Source organism: Zootoca vivipara, chromosome 11 (genome assembly GCF_963506605.1).
Source record: "Zootoca vivipara chromosome 11, rZooViv1.1, whole genome shotgun sequence".
Lineage (NCBI taxonomy): Eukaryota > Metazoa > Chordata > Lepidosauria > Squamata > Lacertidae > Zootoca > Zootoca vivipara.
Window position 1 is genome coordinate 22495722 of NC_083286.1, and position 25641 is coordinate 22521362.

At 41.7% G+C, this 25641-nt stretch overlaps 1 protein-coding gene across 4 annotated transcripts in view; it reads right to left on the bottom strand.

Annotated features, from left to right (window-relative positions):
- The window catches only part of FER (FER tyrosine kinase), a 162839-nt gene that overhangs the window by 97155 nt on the left and 40043 nt on the right, over nt 1-25641 (bottom strand). The window contains exon 12 of one of the 4 annotated variants that reach the window (XM_060280166.1): nt 15958-16029. The exons of 2 other annotated variants lie outside the window; for them this stretch is intronic. In XM_060280166.1, coding sequence (XP_060136149.1) covers nt 15958-16029 — 72 coding nt within the window. One more of the 4 variants, XM_035100142.2, reaches the window with a different exon arrangement.

Genomic DNA, 25641 nt, shown 5'->3' on the forward strand with positions numbered 1-25641 from the left:
AGATAAACGAGTCATGGGGATTAGCAGCAGCTAAATGACTGCTTCTCATATCACTGAGGGGGGAAAGGACAAAAAACGATGTGTGCATGCTGATGAGTTTTCCTACAAATTCATCCCAGTAATGCCTTAATTTTACATTCACTAACACCCCCCCCCCCCGGAAATGGGTATCTACAATGATGGTCCTAGCTCTTCTGTTTTGCCTGGAGTCATTAAACACATATATTTATTTCATTTACAGATATTAAATCCACTCACTTCATTATTTTCCACACATGGTAAGAAGAGAAGTTGCCAAGGGAATAAAATTCTACTAGATCTTTGTTTAATACAGGGAGGTCAGTAACAGCTGCTGCCAAGACAGATACAGAAACGGTAACTGCATGAAATAGATTGCATCATGTGCATCCAAGCTTATCAGCTGGGACAGGTATTCTAATGTGGCTATTTAGCAAATGGGACAAAAGAATGTTACTTTCATTGAGGGAGAGGATGCTAGCATTCTTATAGCATCATGTACTTCATGTACTTCACAGCCATTGAGAAGCCTGATATTTGAAAGTATGTGGCCAAATTTGTTGTTGTTTAGTCGTGTCCGACTCTTCGTGACCCCATGGACCATAGCACGCCAGGCACTCCTGTCTTGCACTGCCTCCCGCAGTTTGGTCAAACTCATGTTGGTAGCTTCGAGAACACTGTCCAACCATCTCGTCCTCTGTCGTCCCCTTCTCCTTGTGCCCTCAATCTTTCCCAACATCAGGGTCTTTTCCAGCGCCAAATTGTGGCCAAATGCCATGTGTTAATACAGATGCAAGTGAGTTAAGTGATTGGCCATCCCACAAAGTCAGTCCAGAAGGATGCCATGCTCAACAGTATAAAAGCCACTGAGAAATCAAGCGGAAGGAGCACGGTTGCACTCCCCCATCCTTCTATGTATAAAGACCATCCATCATGGTGACGATACTGATTTGGTCCAAACTCACATTGGCATGGATCCAAATCATCATCCAGGAATGCCTGCTGTTGTTCCAGCAACAACCCTCTTCAGCACCTTCCCCCAAAAGGAAGAATTTGAGACTGGAAAAATGCATTGGGTGCTTGGCTAGCTTTTTTCAGTAGTGGCCACACCACCACCTCCTTTAAAGCAGCAGGCATCACGCCCTTAACACAAATAAGTAGTCACCACTCCCTGGACCCAACCCCAATCACCAGCAGTAGTAGTAGCAGCAGCAGCAGCAATACAATACCTGTCTTTCACCATGTCCCTTGGTAACCACAAATTAAATCAAGGAAGAAAATCACAGAAGAAAACAAAAATATAGACATAAAACAGAGCAGCCTTCTATAACCTGCCAAGCTTCATTACGCCCTCAAGCTGTCATTTAAGTTTCTGCCAAGTCTCCCTAAATTCGACTCAGCTTCAGCAGTAACTGTCTAACTAGTTGCTTGAGAGATGCTGCCTTCAAGTTCTGATCCTGCAAAAATGACATGGTATGTCCAGGGGAAAACACAGTCTTAACACTTCCAAAGAGACTGCATGCCATCAGAAAAGTATACAGTACTCATGGAAAATGTAGCTGCAAAAGTCCTAACACAGCTTAAATTAATATCAACATTAAAATACAGCTAGGAACAAATTTTTCACAGGCTTTGAAGATTAAAATGAGTAATAACTAGTAAACTCCCCCTCCCCACATGTTGTTTAGAGTTGGCTTACTCTTTCCACTTCTTCCAAAAAGAAAAGAAAGAAAAAAGAACCTCAAGTGTTAGCTTGGGTGGAGATACTGAGATTTCTCTTCCAGCATGTAATGTTGGAACATTATGAGCCACAGGGATCTCTCCATCAGCCTTCCCCACCAGTCTTCCTGTTCCCTAAGACTTACAGTATCTTTGCCCCAAAAAAAGGAGGAGGAAGGGGGGTGGGAATCACTAACATGCTGGAGCAGAAGCGGAGGTTTCATCTTTGCAACACAGGGAAACCATTGTCACAGAGAAGAATGGGGAATGTATGTTCCCGTGCCTTCTGGATCAATTATGTGGAGTAGTGGAAACGTTTCCTTGCTCATTGGCAGTGACACACCATACAAGCATCCAGGTCTTAAGAGATGAGGCCTCCACCACCAGCCTTCCAAACTACACTACACTTGATCTTAGCCAAAAGGCCAAGAAGCGTTCTCTGCAACTCATCCCCCACCTTAGCAATAATAACTTTGGTAAGGGTAGACGAGAGGCAGGAGGATTGGCTGGCAATAGGGAGAACTGGCAATAAAACAACCCACAACAAACTGGAAGGAGAATTGGGCTTGGCTCACAGTGAGTTCAGAGTTTCACAGCTGCAGGAATTAATTTCCACCCCATCCCAAAGTCACACTACAATTAGGCATTGATTATGGTGCACCCATCCAATTAACACCGGCATAGTTTACACATTATGCTTCTGGTTGGCTACTTTCGGAATAGAGTTCTAGACCCTTGGTCCAATCCAGAAGAACTCTTCTTATGACTTCAATGGCATGTGGTCTAATTTATACCAATATTATGAAAAAGCTGGACAGCTTTTCAAGAAGCTTCCAGATGGCACTCATGCTAACATTCAAAAGGCTGAGTCACCAAACACATTTGGGATGCTGAGAAGACCGTGTTCCTGAAAGCCAACTGTTGGCTTTTTAAAAACAGCAGCTTCAAAATGAAAGAATATGCTTGCCAACGTATACAGCTTCTTTGACTAGAAAGAAATACTTGAGATGAAGCCACACCCAATCTGATGGTGCAGTACAATATCTATAAAATAAGCCTTGTAAAGGACTGGTTTCTAATATTTTTATCACCTTTTAACAACAACAACAACAACGAGTCTCAACGCACTAGTGGACCAAGGAAAGGAGAGTGACACACCTGGCACATTCCTTGGTATGATATCCGTAAAGAATGTACACAAGCTCATTACAGGCCAGAATACAACATCCATGGTCTCCCACATAAGACAGTGTGCACACATCAAATGGTATAATCTCCTACTCTTTTCTTCAAGCTAGAAATTATGTACCACAACAGCGACAACCAGGCCAGAGTAAGCTTGAATATGCAAAATCTGGTTAAAAGTACTGAACTCCAACAACACATGAAGTTAACTGGATGTAAACATGGCACTATCCCTCGGCTGAACTCCATTTACCAAGCAACGCAGTACGCAAATCCTATTTATAACACATATCTAAAATTGAAATGTCGATAAGCACTTCAAAGTGACACTAATATCATTTCAATTCATCCACCTAATGTACTTAAATGTTCTTTCCAGAGCAATTAGCAATTAGAGTTCCTTCTAATACTTTCTCAAGGTACGAACATACAATAGGCAGTGTGTTACAGCAAACAGTGTTGCATCTAGACTAGGGAGAGCCGAGTTTGCTGGTCAGCCATGAAACTCGCTTAGGTGACCTTGTCAAGTCAATGTCTCTCAGTCCAATTTAATTTACAATATTTTTAGGAGGAAAATATTGGTATAATCGCAGGTGTGCAATACTGAGGAAAAGGTAAACAAAATTAAAGGGCTGGAACAATTTCCTTATCAGGAAAGGGTTTAATGTTTAGAGCTTCATGGGGATTTTTTTTTTTTTGCACAGAGGCAAATAAGAAACCTGCTAAGAGGCATATAAAATTATGCAAGTGTGGGAAAAGGTATTTTCCCCTTCTCCTCTTATAATACTAGAACCCAGAGTCATCAAGTAAAAAACAACAACAGTGACAGATTTAGGACAGAGAGAAATAAGTCGAAAAATCCATGAGAACTGGTGGAAAGTATTGTTAAAGTAAAGAATTAGCACACATATAGGAAAAACAATCCTTTTGTGCCACTGTTGTCATGTCCTGAGCAAAGGAACAGTGGAACCGAAGTCTTAATATTCATAATAATGCAGAAAGAGCAACTAAAATGATCAAAAGGATGGAAAGGGTGCAACATTTGGTACTCTTCTGTTTACAGGGAACGTAGCGTGATAGATGCTAACAGAATTATGCATTACATGGACGAAGTGGATAACGGAAAAATTCTTCTTTCTTTCTCATAACCCTAGAACTATTGGACATCCAGAGAAGCTGAATATTGGAAGATTCAGGACAGACAAAAGAAAGTGCTTCTTCATGCAGCGCAGTTAAACTATGGAACTTGCTCCTGCAGGAGGCAGTGATAACCACCAACATGGATGACTTTAAAAGAGGATGAGACAAATTCATGGATTATAAAACCAATGAACGGCTACTATGGTAGCTGTGTTGGTCATGTTCTGCCTTCACAGTTGCTGAACACCAACTGCTGGGAATCACAAATGGGCAGCGTGCTGTTGTACTCAGGTGCTGTTTGCGGGATTCCCATAGGCATATGGTTTGTCACTGTGACAATAGACTGCCCAGACCAGATGGTGTGTTGGCCTGATCCAGCAGCTCATCTTACGATCTTAAACATAAGTTGGAGACCAATATCGCACTCCTGTCCAACTTGTCACAAGGACACCTGGGTTGGCCATTGTTAGAATAAAATGCTGAACTTTATAGGCCTCTGGTCTGATCTAGCAGGAAACTTACTTGCATTCTTATAACAATGTTATCTCCAAGTCAATTATACACAAATTATAAAATGCTAAAGTAATATGTAGGAAAACACATAGGATTTTAGATGCTAAACTTGCCCAGGGCAAGTAATTGTAAATATAGTTGTAGACAGATTAGATATTTGAATAATCACTCCAGAGTAGCCATTCATGTGTGTTCTTGCATCTTCCCAGTTGGAAAACTTCTCCAATATAATCAGAACAAAATAAATACACCTGATGTTATTTCAAGGATTATGATCTCTCCAACTTGGGGGATTGCTTTTTTGTATGTGTAATTCATGTGAAAGAGACTGAAATCAATTCCTCAGTTGTTTGTTTGTTTTCCAATTTATTTGGCTTTTATTTTTTTGTCCTCACAACCATTACCTCACCCACAATGAATTTAAATTGTATTACAGTATATTTCTTATACATTACTGCCTCTGGAAAAAAATATCCTACGTCGCACAAATGGGGGCAGCCTGTTCAGCTACTGAAGGAAATGAAGTTCCTCTACAATATCAGTTTTGCACAAGCATCATGGGAGAAACAGATAACCTAATGTTAAAAGAAGCCTATCCACTACAAAGGCAGTACCTCATTTCAATTCAGGACAAGCCATGTATTTTGCAGCATTTATTTGCACTAAATTCACATTTGGTACTAAATTCAGGTAACACAATATAGCTGTTAAAATACTAACAGTATTTATTACCAGTATGCTTCTTAGCCTGACGGCATATATTTTAGGTGAGATACAACAGTTTAAAAAGAATTGAATGGAGACACCAAAATAATTAAATCAAGAAAAGTGAACTGAACAAAGACATTGCTAAACCAAAAACTGTAGCTAATCAAAACTTGGAGGAACAGGTCAAATCCCAACTCCCATTAAAAAAACTCAGTTAAATGGTATCAGTATCAGAAGTTCATTTAAAAGAAATAAAATAGTGTTAAAAGCATTCAAAAATATTACAATGCTTGGGATTTTTTTTTTAATTGTCTTTGCCTGGCACTGAAAAGACATCAATGTTGATGGAGGTGAGCTTCTCTGGAGGGAACATTGCACAACTGAGGGACGGAGAGGATTCCAGTTTTGCACAGAGCTCACATAACACTACCATTTAATTCATATCTTTATATCTTGATGCATGATCAGTTTTTTCTATTGTATATTCTTTACATTTTTACATCTTACTATTTCTGTACCCCTCATTCTTTTAGCATATTACATCTGCTGACGGGGGGTGGGGGGAAGAGAAAGTGAGCTGTCTTGAGTCCAGGGGCTAGTAAATCTTCTATTTGAGAGGAGTGGTTCCAACCCCAGGTAAAGGTAAAGGGGCCCCTGACCATCAGGTCCAGTCGTGTCCGACTCTGGGGTTGCGGTGCTCATCTCGCTCTATAGGCCGAGGGAGCCAGCGTTTGTCCGCAGACAGCTTCCGGGTCATGTGGCCAGCATGACAAAGCTGCTTCTGGCAAACCAGAGCAGCGCACGGAAACGCCGTTTACCTTCCCACCAGAGCAGTCCCTATTTATCTACTTGCACTTTGATGTGCTTTCGAACTGCTAGGTGGGCAGGAGCTGGGACCAAGCAACGGAGCTCACCTCGTTGCAGGGATTCGAACCGCCGACCTTCTGATCAGCAAGCCCTAGACTCTGTGGTTTAACCCACAGCGCCACCTGGGTCCCTTCCCAGCCCTAGAAAGCCCAGTAAAACTTGGGACCTTGCTATAAAGAACCACCTATTTTCCATATGTACCCACCCATCTATGCTTTAAGACAGGCACCCCCAAACTTCGGCCCTCCAGATGTTTTGGACTACAATTTCCATCTTCCCCGACCACTGGTCCTTTTAGCTAGGGATCATGAGAGTTATAGGCCAAAACATCTGGAGGGCCGCAGTTTGGGGATGCCTGCTTTAAGATAATCTACAGCAGGGGTCCTCAAACTTTTTAAACAGGGGGTCGGCAGTTCACTGTCCCTCAGACACTGTTGGGGGCTGGACTATAGTTTGAAAAAAATATGAACGAATTCCTATGCACACTGCACACATTTTATTTGTAGTGCACGAAAAGATCCCTATCTGGAACTGCTGCCCGTCAGTGTAGGCAATACTGAGCGAGGTGGAACAACGGTTGGAAACTTGCTTAGGGCAAAAGCGTAGGAGGCTGAGGACATCTGGAGATTTTATGAAAGGTCCTTACAAAATAATGCAATTTAGTCCCATATGATTAAGCAATTATAAATAAATGAGTCCCCCCACCTTAGAATAATGCACTCAGATAAACTGACTTGTACAGATCTTTCTGGGTAAGATACTTTGATCATAATAACAGGCTACGTCCAACTAAATCCTACTTAGGGCAGATCCATTGAAATTAATGTTTGGATTTTTAATTCATTTCAGCGAGTCTACTCTGAGTAGAACTAGCATCCGAGGCAACCGTGTGTGTGAGAGGGGGGGGAGGGAGGGAGGGAGATGTAAATTTACATAGTAGGAGGAGGGCAAATGAGGGCTGAGAGCAAATGTAAAAAGGTCATCCTCAACAGGGTCCCTTCCAACTCTACAATACTGTACTATAATTCTAGGGCAGTGATCTACCCAGTTGGAAGCAATTGCCCAGAGTTGTTGAGCCTTTTGGGGGGAGGATTGGCCACAGTTTTTGAACTTTTTTAGGGTGGAGTGCCAACAGTTCTTGAGCTATTTATGGCAGGGATTAGCAAGAGTTGTTTGGGGGGGGAGGGGTTTGAATAAAAACGCTCAGGAACTTCACCAGAATGCTGGAGAGGCTGCACCTCAACAGACACATATTTCCACATGTGGTGGGAGTGTCCCAAAATCCAACTATTCTGGACAACAACCATACGAGAAATATGTAAACTAACCAAGCAAGTATTAGAAATCACCCCAGAATTGGCCTTGCTAAACATCTTCCAAGACAATAATGCCCACCTACAGCACAAAGAACTCATAACCGACTTACTCTCAGTAACCAGACACACCATAACCAGACACTGGAGAGACCTGTCAGGAGTAAGCATGGACCAATGGTACCAACTTGTATGGGAAACAGCCTTACTAGAGAAATTAACCAATAAGCTAAAACTGACATGGGGACAAATAGAAGAAGACGGCTTCACCCCGGTATAGCTCCCCTTTATCACATACACAACCCAACAAGACAACAACAAAAATCCACCAACAGCATACAAATCAATTTGGCTAACCTGATCCAAAACACCCACCCACCCCACTCACACACACATGAAACAAAGAACACCACAGCCAACCACAAATGAACTACCATATCCTAGGCCAACCCCAACATCTCTCACCACCAAAGGAACACAAGAGAATAGCAGAGAACCTACACAAGCGACCCTGACAAAAAAAACCCACATATACTAAGCAAAATAGAAACATCGCCACCCGAACCCACCCCCGCCTACCTTCCCCGCCTACCTCTTTCCCCCTTTTGTTTCCAATGTCTCGACAAATTAAACTGATTTGTAAAAACGTTACGAGAGACATTGCATATATTTTTGTAAACCAAGAAAATCTTTAATTAAAAAAAACCCGTTCACCCAACAGTACGCAGCACTCTCTCCTTCCCACAATCAGCCACAGAGGCAGGGAATAGAGGCCTGGGACAAAGCCCACAGGGGATCACTTTTTTTAACCCTGTGCATTCCAGGGTTTGGGTCCTGAGTCGAGGGAGCTTTTGCTTCTCTCCTTCCCTCCCCCCTCCGCTTGTTTGCTCGCCTGCCTCTTTCCCGTCCTCTCCCTGCCTGTGGGGCTTTCGGCACGGCGCCTCCTCTGAGGAGACCCACAAGTGGCCAAGGTAGGGGTGCTGCAACATGGCCGGATCAGATGAACGACCGCCTTGTTTGTTCATGAGCAAGCCCCTCGGAAATTACCTGGTTGCAAGCACATTTCAGAGCTTGTAATGGGGAAATGGGGCAGCAGTGATCCTGCACTTCCTTCCATCGGAAATAAGGTGGCAGCGCTGGCTCTGCCCAGGCAGGCTGTGTTCAGAACCCTGGCGGGCTGGATCTGGCCCACGGACCTTAGTTTGAGGACCCCTGATCTATAGGGTCCCTTCTTTAAGTGCCTTCTCAGTATGAAATACAGAGGGGAGAAGGTCTTTACAATTTAATAGAGATATGTAGATACAAATTAACAGATTGAAAAGGCTGGTAAAAGGAATTGGGTTCACAAGTGAAGCTGAAGCGATTTTATCTTGCAAATAGGAGTTTCAGTTGTGAAACGTATTGGCCACATTAAGGATTATATAGTCATGAAATGAAATAATTGGTTCATGATGGCGTTGACATCTATTGGAAATATAAACATGGCTGCTGAAGAATAAAGAACTGTTATGAAAACATTAAAACCAGTTGTTTCCTTGCAGGGCTAGCTCACTTCAAACAAAACTTAACACCAGCTTCACTTTTCAGTCCTTAACTAATGTAATGAGCTCATACCCTGATAAAATAATAATAATTATCAGACAATGTGATCTGTAATTAATTAGTTTACCTTTTTATTTAAACAGTACTGTTAATTTGCCACCCCCCCAAAAAAAGTGTTATACAGTTGACAATTTTTAAGTCTGTCACATGCAGAAGTGTCTAAACAAGCTTTAAAACTACAAAGTTGACTTAGTAAATCATATACACCAAGAGCAGAAAAGCATGTTGCATTTGCTAATAGGAGACCGTGTTGAAATGAGCTACCTATAAATAAAATCTCACATAGCACCAAGAGCTCCTAGAGAAAGAGAGGGTAATTAAAGAAGATTTGAACTGAATAAACATTGCATTGCCTGTGCACACCCTTATATCCTGTGGCACAATGGGTCAGTGTGCCTTGATGTTAAACAAAACATTGATGGTATGAGTCCACGCAGGGATGGCTGTGGAAAGATTCCTCCATTGCAAATGGTTGGATTAGATGACCCTTGGGGTCCCTTCCAACTCTACTATTCGATGATCCCTGGGTGTTCCTGCCTGGACTATCTTGACACTGCCTAACAGAGACACCCAGTCATTTCATCCAATAAATCCAATGTAACAATATGGTTCGCTGCTGTAGAAAGGGAGATAAGGCAGAAAGAAAAAGGAAGATGCAGAGGGAGTTAAGAATTTCACCCACATACACATTCATTTTCTTCCTAGTATGTACAGTCATACCTCTTGTTGCGTTTGCTTCACATTGCGGCTATTTGGGTTGCGAACGTGGCAAGCCCGGAAGTATATACTTCCAGGTTTTGTCACACACAGAAGCGTTCTGCACGCTTCGCATATACGCAGAAGAGCTCTATCGCGCTCCACGCTTGCACAGCAGCGCCGCTCTAGTTGCAGACTTTTGGGGGTATGAACGGCACCCCAGAACGGATCGTGTCCGCAACTAGAGGTACCACTTTATTTTCATTTATTCTCCATAGGGTATAGTATAGTCATTCACAATCTTGACTGTGATTCTCAATATCTACTCATTGGCCATAACCCAGAAAGCTATTTCAGCATACCTATGGGCTTTAGCCTGCCTCTTCCTAACTACTTATTTAAATACAAGATGGATCTCACATCAGGCTGCTTTTAAAATCCTGTCCCCACAAGTCTTCAAAAGAGGTTCGTAATGCAACGAAGAGTAATGAACACACAGACCTGATGCGACATTAAGCTTAGTTGCAGGATTCTCTGGGCTATGGCCATTTCGTTTCGTTTTCTCTGTCATCAGAGCATTGCCAAGCTTCAGCCAAAGACAAATTAACTACGTCTTGAACATGTTTTAAATCCAACAGAAACCAGAAATGCCTCAGTAATGTTTTAATGCTGGTGTCAATGAGCATTCACAACCTTCACATTACAGTATTACTTATGTATGGGTGTGGGTGGCTATATCATACATACACAGTAGTTAACACAAGGAAAGAGGCAACTGCCATAGCAATGGGAACATTTTCATTTACTGAAACATTCTCCTTAGCCCATAGAATAGCCTCCTTCTATAACATTTAAGAATTCATTTTTTTAAAAAACTCGCTGCATATAAGAAAAGGACTGAAAATAGTGTGGAAAGAAAACCCACTACCTGCTTTATTATAAAGGATAGTATTCAACATAGCGCTAATGTGAACATACCATCTGCGTAATAATTTCTCCTTGCACAATTGAACATTCTCCTCTCCCTGTGTCTCCCTAACCCTCCAGAGCAGATCTGAGGGTGGCAAAGGGAACACAAATTGTGGGGTGTGGGGAGATCCCATTGCACCAGTGCTAATTTTTGTGCTGGGTACCAAATATTTTGTTGACAACATAGGTGATACTCAACAAAATAGGTGATGAACATAACCCTTGACGTTCTTCACAAAACCGTTATCTTACAGTTTAAATATATGAATATTTAAGCAAGAGGAATAAAACCTAAAAAGATGCAGTCAGCTTCTTAGTACTACTGAAATATTTAATGAGTATCCAAAATACTTGGCAATTCAATGTACTGCAGAATATCAGTTACAGGCGCGGTGGCAGAGCTTTGTTCCATGAGCTCTTGAGTTCTAAAACTACATTTTCAATATGAAAAACCTACAGCCAATTAAGGTGCCTTTGCAAACATCATGCCTCCAAGCTACCTAAAATTACCACCTTCCCTGTGAATATCTCTGCACCTCGGTGTTCACAAGCAATAAGTTTATTAAAAATCTAGTTAGATACGACTATCTGGCAGGTCTACCCTCTGCTTAAGAAACTCACGTGGAGAGATACTGAAAATTCTTTATCTCAGTAAAACAGAAGCCTGACGGAATTAACCCTGATCAGCTTTTGGTGAGATAGGGAAGGAAATGCACTCTTAACCAGTCTAGCTTTTTACATTAACTGTATTAAAGGATAAATCTTACCCTTTCATATGCTGAAACAGAAAGAGATATGCAGACTGAACAGATTAAAAACCAAGGTGGCTGTTTCTGTCAGGCAGTTAGCTCAGCAAGACTATAAATACATACTTCATCAAGAGGTCTATTTGTAATAGCCAAGATGTACAATGCTTTGTTACACTCTGATTTCATATCACCTGTAACACGCAAGTCCCACACTGTGAGCCACACTGAAAAGGAAAAACCTGGGTGTGCAGCCTAAGGGAAGATTGGCAGTTCAAATCCCTGCGACGGGGTGAGCTCCCGCTGTTCGGTCCCTGCTCCTGCCCACCTAGCAGTTCGAAAGCACATCAAGTGCAAGTAGATAAATAGGTACCGCTTCGGCGGGAAAGTACTGCTCTTGTTCGCCAGAAGCGGCTTAGTCATGCTGACGACATGACCCGGAAGTGGTTTGCAGACAAACGCCAGCTCCCTCGGCCTATAGAGCGAGATGAGTGCCACAACCCCAGCATCGTCCACAACTGAACCTAATGGTTCACAACTTTACCTTTACCTGGGACCAAACCTTTAGGATGGCAAGCCCTTCTTTGTGAAATCATCCCTGCTGACTTTCAGGTGTCTCCTGAAAACTCTCTTATTCAAGCAGTCCTTTGGAACATGAATTTCTTTTCCCCAAACTAGTTATTTATTGATCCAATAGTAATTTTGCATGCTGTATAGCCCCTTGCTGTATTTTTATGAAAGTACAGTCTGTTGATGTTTGAATAAATACATAGTTTGTTGATTTAAGTACAGGAATTTTAAAAGTAACTTTTTTAAAAAAAGTGTTATTGTTATAATTTCATATCCTCATACAATCTGGTGTTTTGTCAGCCATGGACACCCTTGGATTTTCTGCTTCAACTCTACCTTGCCAGAACATAAAATGCCTTCATTCCTATAAATACCATTGATTTGGTTCTATGCAGCAGAAACCCATTCTATTCCCAGAAAAGCTATTGCTATAGGCATCAAGATCACCTACAATATTCACATAGAAGGTTATATGTATTCTGTGTGTTTGCATGTTTGTTGCTTATGCCCACATTCCCTTAGGGAGAAACAATGGTATTCACAATTTCACCATTATCACTCCAGAAAGAATAAATAAAAAGCTGAGATATGCTTATTTAAGGTTCCGGTTTCCGCCTGCAGGAATGGCTGACCTATTTTCCATCCCTCCGACCTTCATAAGGAATTTGGCGGTTGCTAGGGGAGTAAATGGCAACCCCCCTACCTCTCCGGGGGTTACGGAGAGGGGCCGCTGGCCCGCGATGCCCCCAAACCCACTCCGATTGTTTAAGGGGGGGGCTTGGGCTGAAGCACTTATGAGGAATGTCGGAACTCCCGGACGCTAACTTGCATGGTGGGGATTTCCATGATTAAAGAAGATAATTAGGCTTAAATCCATGGACATACTTCAGAAGGAGGGGCAGAAGCTCTGTTTACTGCCGAGGAATTTACGCTGCTGAGGGTGAGGAGTCAAAGGCTGTATTTTATCTGAAAGGAGGATTGATGGGGACGGAACGACAAGGGAAGTGAGTCTTTTTTTTATTTTTTGCATATGAGTTACTTCGTACCTTCCCAGACGTGATGTTCTGGCTTGTTTGGAACGAAAGAGAAATAAAAGGTATCTGTGTGAGTTGAACTTTATAAACTGTTGATACTGAGTATATTTTTTGAAGATGTGGAGTTGCTGACGAGAGAAGCCCCCCTCTAGCTGGAGGGAAGGAGTGCCTGGAAGGCGTTCGGAGGATTTATGAGATGTGACGCACTTTGAATTTGAACAGCGACCTGAAGCTAAGTTCAGCTATAGGGCAAGGAGAGCCACTAATTTATCAAGAGTCTATGCATAATGTGATGACTGGATCTTCTGCCTGGAAAAGCTGTAAATTTCATAAAGATCGTTAATCTACATAGTTATGAGAAGAAAATGAAACTGATTTGAGTTTTCTAAGATGGCGCTGCTTCGTGTTGAAAGACCGACGCAACAGGGACGCTCCAGACCAAGAAGATTTATGGGGAGGCTGGACTGATTAACTCACACAGGAGAAAGAACATATGTGAAATCTCGTTTGATATTTATCTCAGCAGCTGGGAAAAAATCGAATGAAAGAGGAAAACATCTATGTGACTGTAAGGGAAAGATCGGGACTATTATAGACTTTGAGTGATGATTTGGACTTTAGAAAAAAGACGGCAGTGGGCAGTTGCGAGGAATCCCCAATTTCTTGAAGCATGGGAACCCCGAAAATTTTAGATGATTTGGCATAACATTCGGTTTGATTGATATGTATTTGTATAATTTGAAATAATGGATGTGATATAAATGTTTTTAATTGGAAAATTAATAAAAATATATTATAAAAAAAGAGATATGCTTATTTAAACATATCTGTTGATGGGTTTTGGTGTGATCTTGCTACCTTAGGAACATGAGTTGCTCCCAGCAATCCAACTGTGCTATCATATGCTTACAGCAGAAGCTTACTGCCCTGCAAAAGTAAAAAAAAAAACTACTGTACACACACACAGAGAGCAGGGGGTGGGGGGAAGTAAATGAAACAAACCTACCAAAGTATATAAACCTCTTCAAAAATTCTGCATTACAGTGGTACCTCTACTTACGAATTTAATGCGTTCCAAACGCACATTTGTAAGTAGAAAAAAAATTGTAAGTCGAATCCCATAGGAATGCATTGGGAGAAAAAAATTCGTAAGTAGAAAAAATCCTATCTAAACCGCATCCAAGATGGCGGACGGAGCTCCATTCGTAAGTAGAAACATTCGTAAGTAGAGATATTCGTAAGTAGAGGTACCACTGTATCTCCATATTCTTTTCAACACAGTAACTTCTTTCCCTGCATCATTTGAACCAATCAGCTAATGGCCTGAAGCAAAATGGTCAACTGCCCTGGGATCCTTTTTGGGAGAAAGGGGAGGATTGAAAGTAATTTAAAAAAATATGGCCCAGAGCTCTGTCCATCTCTTTCCTTCAGCATTTAAGGCTGCAAGCCTAGGCACACGTACTTCAGAGTGAAATCCAATTAATTCAGAGGGTCTTACTTCTGAGTAAGCATGCCTAGGGTTGCCATGTATGTGAGCTATAGCTAGGGATGGGAGAGAAATTTTATTATGTTTGCATTTTAATGAGAAACTACTCAATATGCACCAATATGCAAAGTGAAAATCAGCCGCCCTTTGATATTCACACTTCTCCAAATTTTACAATGCAGAGGGGCTGTATTCAATGTTCTCTGCCCATCACCACAAGGGTTCTTGAGTGTATTTTAATATTGTGTAACAGAAGAATCCAAAACTATAGTTGCGCTAGAAGAAACTCACTATGCAGCTGATGGTGCACAAAGTTACTAGCAAACTGCTTATACATTCTCTTCAGCAACAACATTTCACTGGCACAAAGTATTTCAGTAGCAGAACAAATGTACTGTTATGTGGCTTTACCTTACCACTATATTGGGTACAATCAGTGACTACAAGAATGCATTATATGAGAAGTTGTGAATTAAAATGCAAGTACAGGTGTACCTCTGTTTATGTAACCCTCTGGTTACATAAACTTCAGGATGCACGCGCAAACCTGGAAGTATTTTACTGGTTTTAGCTGTGCGTGCTTGCGCAGAAGCAGTCTGGCATGCGCAGAAGCGGTTCTCAGGTTGCGGAAACCTCGGGATCCGACCGGACCTCCAGAACAGATCCCGTCCGCAACCGGAGGTACCACTGTATTGGTGAAAATAACAAAGATGTGTATTATGGGATTTTGTTTTCAGGTCTGTATATTAGACAAATTGCATACAAAAATGTGTTTATTAGGAGAAATCCACATTAAAATGTTCAAAAAAATTTTTTTAAGCAAATTGCTGCAGAAATGTGGAGAACTAAAGTTAAGATTGAAGAAAATGAGGGAACAAAGTCTATTGTCTCCATGTTTCTCACATGAGCTTATATCCTAGTTCAGAGAGCAAGCAGTTTTAGATTGAGCATTAAAATTATATACGAGTTTTCAGGAAACTATTTAACATGTACCAAACATGCTGTAACCAAGTTCAACACCTAAAAGGTTTAGCCTAATTCAAAATATTAATTCATTCATTTGTTTACCATTTCTCCACAAGATTATATTCTTACAGAAGGCTCTTTTTAATAGAGTTCAAGAAACAAGATAAACAAATCAAAATCATGTTCTTGAAATGAGTAACCTGAACAGCGTTTTATGAGTCTTTACATATTTTTTTCAAGTAAGTAAGTTGTGGAGAATCCTCAGCACTCACTGGCTTCTTTATAACAATGAATACTGCAAGAAGAGCGAGAATGATATCTCCTTATTAGTAAGTATCCTCAGCTGGGAAAATGGAACCCAAAGCTGAATACATGCCCCATGATCAGCAATGAACTAGAGCCATATCAGAAACTGTGTTGCTTACCACTTGCCTTTCACGCGCAAACACTTTCCCTTCATCTTTCAGGCCCAAATTCAGATGGGGAGGTTGAGATGCCTGGAATGAAAAAATATGTCCCATATTGTCCTGGTCCTTTACTGCTTTCATCAAGCACCTGAGGTTTATTATATGGCTGTAGGAATCTTCCTTCTAGGGACGTGGGTGGCGCTGTGGGTTAAACTACAGAGCCTAGGGCTTACCGATCAGGTCGGTGGTTCAAATCCCCGCGAGGGGTTGAGCTCCCGTTGCTCGGTCCTGCCCCTGCCAACTTAGCAGTTCAAAAGCACGTCAAAGTGCAAGTAGATAAATAGGTACCACTCCAGCGGGAAGGTAAACAGTGTTTCTGTGCACTGCTCTGGTTTGCCAGAAGCGGCTTAGGCATGCTGGCGACATGACCTGGAAGCTGTACTCCGGCTCTCTCGGCCAGTATAGCGAGATGAGCGCTGCAACCTCAGAGTCGTCCATGACTGGACCCTAACGGTCAGGGGTCCCTTAACCTTTACCTTTAGAAATCCTCCTATGAGTTAAGCCATGGGTAGGCAAACCCAGGGGCCAGATCCAGCCCAATCGCCTTCTCAATCCAGCCCGGGGACGGTCCGGGAATAAGCGTGTTTTTACATGAGTTGAATGTGTCCTTTTATTTAAAATGCATCTCTGGGTTATTTGTGGGGCCTGCCTGGTGTTTTTACATGAGTAGAATATGTGCTTTTATTTAAAATGCATCTCTGGGTTATTTGTGGGGCATGGGAATTTGTTCATTCTCCCCCCCCCCCCAAAAAAAATATAGTCCGGCTCCCTACAAGGTCTGAGGGACAGTGGACCGGCCCCCTGCTGAAAAGGTTTGCTGACCCCTGAGTTAAGCCGTGCCTAATGCCTATGTGTGTTTCACGGTTTGTTTCAGTGTGGTGCAGGGTTTCTGTCTGTCTGATGCAGCAGACATTGGGTTTGAGTGCTAGAAAGTGCTAGAAAGGGGTGTTAGTATGGAGCAAAGTGTGAGGGTTCATGTGTCTGTGTCCCAGTGTGAGGTGGTGTCCCTCACAACAGTTCCTCAGGTTTCCAAATGGGCCCGTGGGTCCAAAAATGTTGCCAAACCAACATCTAATAGGCATTGCACACAGCCTCCACTAGGTAGCTCCCTCTGCAAACACTGTAGTCCTGGCCAAAAGCTTGCTTTAAAAACTAATTTTGTGTATGGCCAGCCTTGCTTTGCTAAGAAAGTTTAACTTTTGAACCTTTGCTCATAACTTCACCAAACCAATGAGGAACTACTACCCCCCCCCAAAGCCTGGATAAAAGTACAGCAGTAGTTTCAAGGAAATTGGATATATGTGGTTGTTTTTTTAACTGTTTTTTACTCCAACAGGGTCAGTGTCAATTTCTAGCACTGTATCTGTGGCAAATTTTATTGGATCAGTTTGAGATTCAGCAAATTTGTACACCCCCATCAGGTCAATTATGCTTACCACATTTCAAGTTAATGGGTAGACAAGTGCTGTTTTTATAAATGTGAAACCTTTTTTTTCTTTTTCGCTACTTCTGTGATTCTACTGTCCTTAACTAATGGGGTACGCCTGTGCTGCTTTAACAAGTTACCCTAAGAATACACCTTCAATAAGAGAAGGTTGGATCCAGACATCAACTCATGGAACACTCACATGAATAAAATTAGCAAAAACAACAACAACCCCAACCTCTGCACTCAAGACAGCCAAGTCAGATCATAGCCATTGAAATTATAAATAATATGAGCACAAGGCAAACAAATACAAATCCAGAACAGCTTGACTCAGCACAAATGGGAGTGGGGAGCAAATTTCAACGCAGCACCATAAAATTATGGTACAAATCATTCTCTTGAGGTAAACACTTTTAGAATCTTACCGAAACTTTGGTGCTTCCTGTAGTTGTAGAAGGTGTGAGGGTCTTAGAAGGGACCGCAGGAACCAGAGCTTTAGAGGAAACTGGAGGAACCCCAGACTCAACCGTCTCATGTGCAGTATGGTGTTCATGGTCTGGTTTCTCCTCAAACCCCGGACATTTGCTGCGTTTCCGGTCCATAGTGGATTCTAGTATGCTAAATATGATTGGCCCCAAACAAAAACAAAAAATCTAGCTGTGTGTCAGCGATAAGGAATCTCAAATAATTCTCTTGCAATGGTGCTAATTCCTAAACTTCAGACATACAATCTTCAACTCAACTGTACCCAATTTCAAATCAAATCTCCAAATTTTAGCAAAATGATCAGTTTATATCTCACTCCATATGCTGCCAGACAAGATTATTCTTCACCCAATAACAAAAATGTTGCAAGCGATCAGTCATTTGCTCCGCTTTTTTATAGGCTCACCGCAATACAAGTCAACAGGTTTTTTTTAAACTCCATTCTGATTTATAAAGAAAGCACTTTCATAGTACTTAAGGCATTACTGAAATGCTTCCATTGGTGAGCAGGTGTTCCAGGCTATACTCTTGAGCTTCCAGTTACTGCGGTGATAGAATGCCCCAGAATCTGACAGAGTTCCTGTGTCACTTTAGATATGAAGATTCTACTCCTGGAAATGCTTAGAACACTTGCATGCATTTGGCTCTGCTGTGGCACACTGTACATCCTATATATAATGGAAATGTTTAAACAGCAGTCTCCAAGAGTGAGTGCATCTTAATTAAAAACAACAGCAGCAAACTAAAATATAGCATTGAAGCAAATGCATTGATTTTATTCAGAGATACCAAAAGAAAGCAAGCCATGGCAGAGCATGCGGATAACACAAAGCAGTACCAATTCCAGGATTTGATGAGCTTTTGGGCAAGTTGCTATCATTGCCCCCCTCTTGTTGCTGCCCATCCATTTGCCTCTTCCACCAGGTCCAACCCAAACCACCTCCCTGAGGGAGAGGACAAATCATGTAAAGGTTGGCTCCTTCTCCTCACCCATCCCAGTGGCAGCTCTCTTGGAAAGGACAGCTGAGAGCAAAAAACACCAAGGAAAAAAGAACAGCAGCAGCAGCAGGTTCTTAAAGCATTGACAGTAGGCTCTCTACTGGGATGTGGGCCTCACCATGTGGCTGACAATGCTAATCTTGTCACAAGGAATATTGAGCCTCAAAGAATTATCGACCAAAACTGAATCCACAACCTTGTGACCAGCTGATCTCTGGAGCAGAGTAGGTGGACTGGCTTAATTCAAGGTGATTTAAATCAACAAGGAAACTGGTTGCTTTAACAGCTAAAACATACTTGGCTGCCACTCTTATTTATTTAGTTATTCATTTTATTTATATCCCACATTTCTCCTAGTAAAGCACCAGAGGCAACATATATAACAACAGCAAGCAGATACAACTAAAACATACACAATAAATATAAATATCTAAAAATGCCCAAGTAAATAAGTAGCTCTAGTAAAAGCATCACTGAAAACACTTCAAACTATCTGAAAGCGCACACACACAAAAGCACAAGATGCACCTTTTAAAACCCTGCCCCAATAGCATTGGAACAAAAACGCATTTGCCTACCAGTCAAAAGAAAGCAGAGAAGGAGCCAGCCTAGCCAAGTTCCACAATCTGGGAGCATCCACTGAGAAGGCCCTCTTCTATGTCCTCAACAAACTATTTGCACAACCAAGCAGTGCAATCCAAAACTATGGACATAAATGCTTTGCTCATGCAGCCTATCTACTTCAGAATTTTATCTGCTTTGAGACAAGAGACAGATTTCACTCAATTGGAGGTTGAGGGTGTAATCCTGTATTTGGAAGAAGCTTCTACTGAACAAAGTGAGACGTGCTTCTGAATCAACATGCATAGTCGGTGGGGGGGCTGTGTTTTTCAGCATAGCAGAAAGTAGATGCCTGTGTTCTTTTTAAGAGTCAGAAATCTATCTTGAGGGCTTTTAAAAATACAAGTAGTATTGGGTGGTCAGGTGGGGGAGAATGTAATTAAATAACACATACAGTTAAAATGACCCTAAAAACCAAGCACCAACTCTAAAGATGCTGCCTGAGCTAAAAATGCTGCTTAAGCTATCCCCTAACACTGATGTGCTGTAGTCCAAAACATCTGGAAGGCACCAGGTTGGCAAAAGCTGCCTATCAACTACTGGTATCCATAAGGTAAGAGAACCATTTGATTTTTCAAAAAAGTTTATCTGTACTAAAGGAGACTGCCTTAAATCGCAAATGTATGTCCAAATTATAACAAGGCATACTTTTGCTTCACTTCAGTAGGGAGAATAGTCAGATAAGGTCAAGCTGGGAGAAAATCATGGACTCTACCTGTCAGGGGGTCTCTCTACAGAGAGCCCCCACAAATCATCCTCACTAGCTCCTCGCCCAGCATCAGCTCAAGCAGCGAGTCAGGAAAAAGCAATGAGGAAGTTAGCGGAGTGGAGAGAGGGCTATCTCATGTACCAGAGCCCCAGCACCGCTTGGAGAGAGGGATAGGGGAGGAGGAGCACGGAGGGCTTTCGGACACAGGGCAACCAGAAAGGCGGCCCTTCCCTCCGACGCCCGAATTGAGGCGCACCCACGCGTAGGGCCAGGGGACGGCTCTTTGGGGTGCCCAGGCTTTTATGCTGGGAGAAAACCCGCAGGAAGCCATTGTGGGGTTCTGACACGGACTGAGCAGTCATGTTTGCTGATGTTCTTGCACTGTAAATAATATGCACAATAAAACTCTGAAAGACAAGATGGTGTGGCGCGTCTTTACTCAAGAGTAGCTGCAACCATCTCTGACACTACCATTTACTTATTGTCACATCACCATCCTTTTCAGTTAATACAAGAGAACATACGGTAATTTTTTTTATTAAAAAAACAAACTTGTGAATTAAATCAAGGTTTTTCTTCAAAATCATACCTTTAAGCTGGCAGTGAGCTCCACCTACTGGCAAACTGACCCAGATATGATCGATTTTTATACCTAACATTCCATCTTTGACTGACTGAACTATTATTTTTTGTCAATGATATGAACAATTTGTGATGGACATTGACAGTGCTTTTTTTCCTGGGGGGACGCAGGGGTACGCATACCCCTAAACATTTTGTGAATCTAAGTTTGGCCTCATTGAGGGGCAGTATTTCAATATGAGTAGGAAAATGAGAGTCCCCCGAAACATTTTTTTTAAAGCACTGGACAGTGATACAGATTCACAGAGTCAGGTATCTTCATAGCAGAGTTTCTGATCCTGACTTACTCTGCTAAACCTGCTTTTCTCAAACTGGTATCCTCCACATGTTTTAGCTACAGCTCCCATCAGTCCCAGCCAGTATGCTATGTTGGAAATGATTGATAAGGGATGCAGCCATAAACATCTGGAAGGTACTAGGTTGGGGAAGCTTCCCTAAACCGCAGTTAAGACTTCTCACATAAGGAGCAGCAGCTGGTTGAACAAGGAAGTGAAATTTTCCAATTCCCTCCCCATCGCTATAGGAGTCAAAGGTTTGTACACGAAACATTAAATCATAGATTATTAGCACTACATTCAAACCTGGCCATTATATAATTAAAGCCACATCAAACTTTTATAATATACACTTCTCTTGCAAATCTTATAGAACGATGGATCAGAGTCTCTCTTCCACTATGAACAACTGACATTTAGCTCCTTTTGGAGCAGGTTTTCAGACCAGTTGCACAGGGGGCAAAGCAGGCTACAGAGAGAAGGCAGAATCTGCAATGGTTGCCAAATCTGGCCACCTGAGTCTGCTATTAGAGGTAGTGCCTCCCCACTTCATCACCAATTTTCAAGCCCTCTTTTCCCATTCTCCATCTGTGTTCTTAAGAATTGGGAAAGGAAGAGATCAGACACTGGATATAGCAGTTCTGGGACCCACTTTTGGCAGGCTTTTTACTTCATCATGTAGGAGACCTTTCGTGGTAAAAACACCAAAACAATTTAGTGCCTAGACCTCTTTGTCCTTGTTTCCTTCCCTGGTCATCTAGGAACAGCAGAGTTATCCTAACTTCCTCCAGAATGCTGTCATGAAGTAATGTTAACATTGTTTTCCTTCCATACATTTACATACCCTCATTTCAACAAAGAGTTCTAATGTTATTCTGCTATTATTCACTTTCTTGAAAACAGATAAAACATTTGATGTTCCCACAATGTATTTGCTGCAGTAATGAAATATAGCTTTCAAAAACAAGATGAATACTTTTATTAGACAGCCACTGATTTAATGCCAAGATGAATATTTCTAACTTCAGCTTCAATCACAACCATTCTTAAGATCTCACTTTGGAATTCTTCATATAAAAATGCTGACAAAAATGTTTTAAGCAACTTAGTTTCTTCTTTCTTTCCCCCCTATGTCCACAAATCACCAAACTTGATTTTATTTGCTTCAATGGACATGTAAAATCTCTATTAAGTACATAAGCTGAATACAACACACACAACCTCAAAATTACAGTTTTATGAATTAAGTTATTCCAAGGAAAAGCTACCAAATACAAATGAAGTTACTATCCCATTTTAAATCAGGATCAGGGGGATAGACAGGGAACTTGATCCCATTTCACAGGAGGAAACTGAAAGAGGAAACGAAGATTCTAACAAGAACCTTGAAATTTCACAATCACCATGCAATCATGAGTGAGCATGATAAAGTTATGTCACAATTTCTCTTCGCTGCAGAATCCTGCCCTTAAGGTTAATAAACACTAAAATGCTATGGATACCATATGAGAGAAAGCTGACAGAAACTACCCACAAGATCAAAATGTTGATATCAGCAGCATTTATTTTTATCACATTTATGCCCTACCCTCCTCTTAAGTATTCAGGGAGTTCAGGGATCCATGGAATTAATATATTTTATCTTCCCAATAGGCCTGTCAGGGTGGTCACCCATCAAGCTACAGGCTGAAGCAACAGGAGCTTAGCCTTGGTTTGCCCAAATTCAACACTACTACACCTGCAGTTCTCAACTTTCCACACCTAGGAAGCACCTTTCAATGCAAATACGCATTATGGGACCCACTTATTTATTTATTTTACCATATGCAGAAATAGTGTCACAGGGGCAGACCACTAAATGCCGAGCTATGACCAACTTGTGGGAACCAGCCTACCAGACGAAGGCCAGTGCTATCAGTGACATAAAGCAAGGTGACAGAGCTCTCTCAATTCCATAAGGGTAACCAGAAAGTGGAAGCATGGGAAACAAATTAATGTAACATACAGTCCAATTAACCCCCTAGAAAGGGATACGGTTGGGTTCTGAGCATTCTCTCTCTCTCTCTCTCTCACACACACACACACACACACACCCTTTCCTTCACAGTGAGGAGATGGAAATGAAATACAAGGAGATCCTGTGTTTATCTGAAAGAATGACTCACACTCTGATGAGGGGAGTGGTGAAGGGAGCAACACAAAACCAAGCTCTACCCCATTCACTCCTTAGCTTCCATGCCGTATTGGAGGGCAAGTAAAAACTGAGCAATGAACCCTCTCTAAAAACATTTACAATATTTAAATGAATGGCAAACTGAAACCCATGCGATCAGTAACACTCTAATTTAGAATAATGATCATTTAAAAAAAAATCTGATCAAGAATCTATTTTACAGATACTTTATACTCTAAACCTTATACTTCATCTGCATACAGAAGCTTTGCATAATTTACTTAAGGATAGTTGAGATAGCAAGGTTTTTTATGCTGCTGAATATATATTTTTGTGCTTGACAACACTGTAAATTTATAAAAGAATGATGCTGATCATAAACCAGAAATGCATAAGGCATTCATAGTTGTTTAAGTCAAGAAGAATTAAATAACAAAATTGAAAAGGTCAAAAGGATGACCTGCTTTGCAATGAAAACAACAATTTAACTTCTAATTAAATAAATAATGTTCATTCAGGAATGACTAAGAATCACAGCATGGTGAGATAAGAGAGAAGGTTACATATAATTCACCAACAAAATACTTTTGTTTTATCGAAGAAATTCTGATAAATGGATGATCAATCACAATCATTACAGAAAAGATGTGTTTAGCATTCTTCTTTGAATTAAGGGTAGGGGAACCCCATCTTACAAAGCAAAGATAGACAGCACTAATGTGGGAGGTAGTAGTCATTTGTACACAAGTATCATGGGGTAAGGGACCCAGGTGGCGCTGTGGTTAAACCACTGAGCCTAGGGCTTGCTGATCAGAAGGTCGGCGGTTCGAATCCCTGTGACGGGGTGAGCTCCCGTTGCTCAGTCCCAGCTCCTGCCAACCTAGCAGTTCGAAAGCACGTCAAAATGCAAGTAGATAATAGGAACCGCTACAGCGGGAAGGTAAACGGCGTTTCCATGTGCTGCTCAGGTTTGCCAGAAGCAGCTTTGTCATGCTGGCCACATGACCTGGAAGCTATACGCCGGCTCCCTCGGCCAATAATGTGAGATGAGCGCGCAACCCCAGAGTCGGTCACGACTGGACCTAATGGTCAGGGGTCCCTTTACCTTTATCATGGGGTAGGAATGGATCCTCCAGCGCCCTCCAGTCCCAACACTCCCTGCACCCTTTTCCCTCTGAAAGCTAGTCTCCAAGACTAGGGTGTAAAGTCCAGGAAATGGCTAGAGGTATGCGTGTGAAATGCCCCCACATCAAAACAGGCACATATTTGGCGAAGTGTGTTTCCATGAAGATCAAAAGGCTTTCATTTATCTTTCCTAGAAGGGAGGGAATATCACCCAGCTACTAAGCTGTCCCTTGTGTCGCCTTCAAAGGCCACACAGTGGTGCTCTCTGTTTACATAGGTGAGGTTAGCACTCCAGGCATTTTGGCACCCAAAGTAGTTGCAAGCTGCCTCTATGGTTAGTATGGCCAAGGCAATATTATCAGAAAGCTAATTTACTTTTTCTTAAGTACTGATAGAGCAACACTTTCTTCTTTTCTCAGTTAATTTTCTTTATACAGTGGTACCTTGGTTTACTAACTTAATCCATTCCGGAAGCCCATTCTTAAACCGAAACTGTTCTTAAACCGAGGCACACTTTCCCTTGAGGCCTCCCGCCGCTGGTGCCCTTCCACCGTTCGGATTCTGTTCTTAGACCGAGGTAAAGTTCTCATACCGGGACCCTATTTCCGGTTTTGCGGAGTTCGTAAACCAAATTGTTCTTAAACCAGACTGTTCTTAAACCGAGCTACCACTGTATATATATTTTTCCTGCTACGCTATACCTAATTTATATTGCAAACTTTCTAGCAGAGGCCCTTATCACATTAGTTTGTCCAGAGCAGCATGTACATCTCATGTTTTGCATACCAATAATAGTGATAGGGGAATGAATGCAACTTTGGCATTTGAAAAACAACTAGATGGGAAAAGAGAGGGAGGGGGAAACAATAGTCAGTATTGAGACAGTATATTTGGACATGTTTATGAGAAAACAAGCATGCCCTAATGGAGACAGAAATAAATTATATCAAATGCATATTTTCATATGCATGAGATATAGATGTCATGAAGTCCTCTCTCCTGCAAATCAAGATGTCATGTTGACGTGATGCAGACAAGCAGAACAAAAAAAAAATGACAGAAAATTTTCTTCACCAAACACAAGCTCCAAACCTCTGCATGTTGAGAAAAGCCACTCAGAAATTTCTAGTGAATCGTTCCCACGTATCGATGCATGCTTACCAACTATCATAAAATGAATTAT